The sequence below is a fragment of the Eimeria necatrix genome, genomic scaffold, assembly GCF_000499385.1.
Source record: "Eimeria necatrix Houghton genomic scaffold, Enh_scaff1908, whole genome shotgun sequence".
NCBI classification, from domain to species: Eukaryota; Apicomplexa; class Conoidasida; order Eucoccidiorida; family Eimeriidae; genus Eimeria; species Eimeria necatrix.
The window spans coordinates 1-4,040 of record NW_013652548.1 but is presented as its reverse complement, the minus strand read 5'-3'; the positions used below and the strand labels follow the sequence as shown (position 1 = coordinate 4,040).

General features: G+C 62.0%; 2 protein-coding genes across 2 annotated transcripts; one reads left to right on the top strand and one right to left on the bottom strand.

Annotated features, from left to right (window-relative positions):
* Nucleotides 1–661: 661 nt before the first annotated feature.
* Nucleotides 662–1,531, top strand: ENH_00024780 (hypothetical protein; the record flags this gene model as incomplete). The annotated part of the gene is made up of 1 exon (XM_013579770.1): nt 662–1,531. The coding sequence occupies one exon, from the start codon at nt 662–664 to the stop codon at nt 1,529–1,531; it is 870 nt and encodes a 289-aa protein (XP_013435224.1).
* Nucleotides 1,532–2,945: 1,414 nt separating this feature from the next.
* On the bottom strand, nt 2,946–3,468 carry ENH_00024770 (hypothetical protein; the record flags this gene model as incomplete). The annotated part of the gene is made up of 1 exon (XM_013579769.1): nt 2,946–3,468. A coding segment is annotated over one exon (523 nt), but the record flags the coding sequence as incomplete, so codon positions are not given.
* Between the last annotated feature and the right edge of the window lie 572 nt (nt 3,469–4,040).

Genomic DNA, 4,040 nt, shown 5'->3' with positions numbered 1-4,040 from the left:
GTTTAGGGTTTAGGGTTTAGGGTTTAGGGGGTGGGGGGGAGTGGGGAGGGGGTTTAGGGTTTAGGGTTTGGGGTTTAGGGTGGGGGGCAGTGCCTGCAGAGGCTGAGCGCGGAACGGGACGCTGCGGGCAAGAGGGCGGGTTAGAGGCTCTGATGGGAAGCTGGGACGAGGGTTTAGGGTTTAGGGTTTAGGGTTTAGGGTTTGGGGTTTGGGGAGTGTGGAAATTGGCAGTTTGTGCCGAGTGCTGCCACCCTTAGGGCTTTCGCGGCGACTGCTGGAGTACTCTTGGCTCTTCCTGCGCGCCCACGCCCGGCCTGCTGCTGCAGTCTTTGCTGCAGCAGGGGCTGCAGCGGCCACCAGACCCGCAGCAGCAGCAGCAGCAGCAGCAGCAGCAGCAGGGGTGGGCCCGGGAGTACCCCAGGGCTCGGAGCCAGGAGCCCGAGGGCCCCCAACGGGGGGGCCCCCTGCTGGGGGGCCCCCTACTGGGGGGCCCCCAGGTGGGGGGCCCCCTGCTAGGGGGCCCCCAGGTGGGGGGCCCCCTGCTAGGGGGCCCCCAGGTGGGGGCCCCCCCCTCACAGTGCAGGCCGTGCGCTGCCGCCTGAGGGTAATGGCCACCTTGCCTGCAGCGCGGGTCTTCAAGCAGCGCCTGAGCCCGCTCTGCATGCAGGGCCTCCGCTTCCGCCCCAAGGGGGGCCCCCAAGGGGGCCCCCCTGGGGGCCCCCCTGGGAGCCCCCCAGGGGGCCCCAGGGGAAGCTCCAGCCCGGATCCGGGCAGCAGCAGCAAGAAGAGGGTTTGGGGTGTAAAGTGCAGCAGCAAGGCAAGGGCCCCACAAGCAACTGCAGGCCTGCTGCGTCTAAGCGCTGCGCTGCACTCAGCAGCAGCAGCAGCAGCAGCAGCAGCAGCAGCAGCAGCAGCAGCCGCAACAGCAGCAGAAGAGCAGCAACTCGTCAGTGCCAAGAGGCCTTCCGCCTCTGCTACGTGGAGCTCGTCAGGGCCGCTCGTCGCCAGGCCCTGGCCATGTGTTCCCGCTCTCTCCCTGGCGCCTGTAGCGCTGCTGCTGCTGCTGCTGCTGCTGCTGATGCGAAGGCAGCAGCAGCAACAGCAGCAGCAACAGCAGCAGCGGAGGGCTGCGGGGCAGCAGCGCCTGCTTCGTCGGGGGCTTCCCTTTCCCCAGTGGGTTCTGAAAGAGGGCCGGCTAGAGGCTCCTCTCCCAGCCCAGCTTCATCTGCTGCAGCTGCTGCAGACCCTGCTGCTGCTGCTGCTGCTGCTGCTGCTGCTGCTGCTCGGCAGCGCACCTGTGCTGCAGCAGCAGCAGCGCGAGAGGTCCTACGCGAGCTGCGCCTCGTGGCCGTCAAGGCCGAGAGGGAAAGCCCCCAGGCCTGGCCCAGATGGGCAAGGCCTCGCAGGGGCCCCCAATAGGTGGCGGGGGGCCCCTAAGGCCCCCTGGGGCCCCCTTGGGGCCCCCCTGGGGCCCCTCAGAGACCCCTGGGGCCCCCCTGGGGCCCCTGAGATGTCCCTGGGGCCCATCTGAGGCCCCCTTGGGAACCCCAAGAGGCCCCTGGGGCCTGTCTGAGGCTGTAAGTAGCCTCCGGCTTGCAGCGGCAGCTCGCGCGGCTCTGCTGCAGCTGCTGCAGCTGCTGCTGCTGCTGCAGCTGCTGCTGCTTGGAGCCCCCTGTGGGGCCCCCAGGCAGCAGCAGCCAAGACGGGCTGGGCTGCAGCAGGGCCGTGCTGGCTGGCTGTTTGCTCTTAACATGTTTTGCCCCCTTCTGGGTTTGTTTGGCTTCCTTGTGGCTCCCCATTGCTGCTGCTGCTACTGCTGCTGCTACTGCTGCTGCTGCTGCTGCTGCTGCTGCTGCTGCTGCTTCAGCTGCTACTGGCTCTGTGTCTCGGCAGCAAACAACACGCAGCTAAGCTAGGCAAAGGGAGCGCATGGAGAAAAGCCTTATTGAGTTTTGTACCCTCTGGAGGAGGGGCCCCTGCTTTTGGGGGCCCCCCTGGGGCCCCGCGCCCTCTCTGAACCCCCAGGAGCTTCCGGGGGCCCCCAGGGGCCCCCAAATGGCCTTTGAAATATCCCTGAGCCATTTGGGGGCCCCCAGGGGCCCCCAAGTGGCCTTTGAAATATCCCTAAAGGGCCCCCCAGGGGGCCCCACAGGCTATGGGGGCCCCCAGGCGGAGGCCCTGTGGGCCCCTCAAATGGACCCTCAGCAGTCCCTTGGGGGCCCCACAGAAGCTCCTCAAAGGGCATCTGAGGGGCCCCCCATCTAAGGGGCCCCCATTAGTCTGAGGGGCCCCCAGTTGCCTGGGGGCCCTTCAGCCCGATGGAGTTATCTGAGGGGCCCCCAAGGCGGGGGAAGACAGGGAGAAAGACCAGCAGCTGCAGCAGCAGCAGCAGCAGCAGCAGCAGCTTGCTGGGGGCAGCAGGGCTGGGTTCCCCAAAGGGGGCCCCCAAAGGGGGCCCCCAAAGGGGACTAAGTGGGAAACTAGCAGCAGCAGCAGCAGCAGCAGCAGCAGCAGCAGCAGCAGCAGCAGCAGCAACTGCCTCTAAAGGGCCCCCCGCGCCGCCCCGCCCGCCAGGCCTCTCTAGTTCACATCCACTTCCATCTCGCTCACCTAAGAAAAACAAAACCCAAATCCCTTCAGGCCCCTAAGCCCTCCCCCCTACAGCCGCGCCTGCAGGCCTCCCGGGGGGCCCCTGGGGGCCCCCAGGGGGCCCCCTGGGGGCCCCCGGGGGCCCCCAGGGGGCCCCGGGGGCCACCTGGGGCCCCCCGGGGGCCCCCGGGAGGCCCAGGGGGGACCTTGGGGGCCCCCAGGGGGGCCCCCAGGGGGCCCCCACGGCCTCTAGAGGCAAATGCCAAGCAGGCCTGGGAGCGCTATGCAGTCTGAGTGTACTTGGGGGCTTTTGGCTGTTATTGCCAGAGAGCTTTGTCCCCAAAAGCCCCCACTTTCTACGCAGTTTGCTGCTCGCTGCCCTCAGCAGCAGCAGCAGCTGCAGCAGCAGCAGCAGCTGCAGCAGCGGGAGCGCCTTCGCTTCCCGCGCCTCGCCGCCGCTTGGGGCCCCTGGGGGTGTCGGGGGCCCCGGGGGCCCCCCGGGCTAGGGGGCCCCTGCGTTTGGTGTCTGTGGGGCCCCTGCCGTCGCTTACATCTTCTGTGGGGGACGAGGGGCCCCCCCCTGCTGCTGCAGCAGCAGCAGCAGCAGCAGCAGCAGGCGGGGTTGTTGCAGCAGTGGCTGCGGCCTCGGAGTCCTGCGCGGGGCCCTCTGGGGAAGCCTTCAACGGCTGCTGGGGCGAGCTGGGGGCCCCCACGCGGGGGCCGCCCTCCTGGGGGCCCCCGGGGGCCCCCGGGGGCCCCACAGATACCTCGTCGTCCCAGTCAATCTGAAATCTGGTGACCCGAGGCGCATCAACAATGCAGCGAACTAACTTTTCATAAAGAGGGACTTCAGGGGGGTTTTCCCGTAGGGCGGGGTCGCTGCATGCAGGCAAAACCCTAAACCCTAAACCCTAAACCCTAGAGGCGCCTGTGTGCCTGTGCACTGGAACTGCTACATATGCTGTGCACATAATATGCATATATAAATGCATAAAGAAATAAATATGTAATTATGTAAATGTATATATATATATATATACAAATATATAAATATATAAATATAAAAATATATAATATATAAATAAATAAACAAATATAAAGGCCTATCAATGTATAAATATATATATGTAAATATAGCCTCGCAGGAGAAGCTTACAGGCCGCTGTAAGGCCATTTATATATAAACAAAAGTGGCTAAGGGGAAATATATTAATAAGCAATTTATGCCCACAGGGGCACAAATTGATGGCTATAATATTATATAAATATATACATATTTAAGTATAAATATAAATATAAATATAAACATAAATATAAATATAAATATAAATATAAATATAAATATAAATATAAATATAAATATAAATATATATATATATATAAATATATATATATATATTGTATAGCATGTACAAATACAAATATAAATATATGTGTAAATGTATATAAAT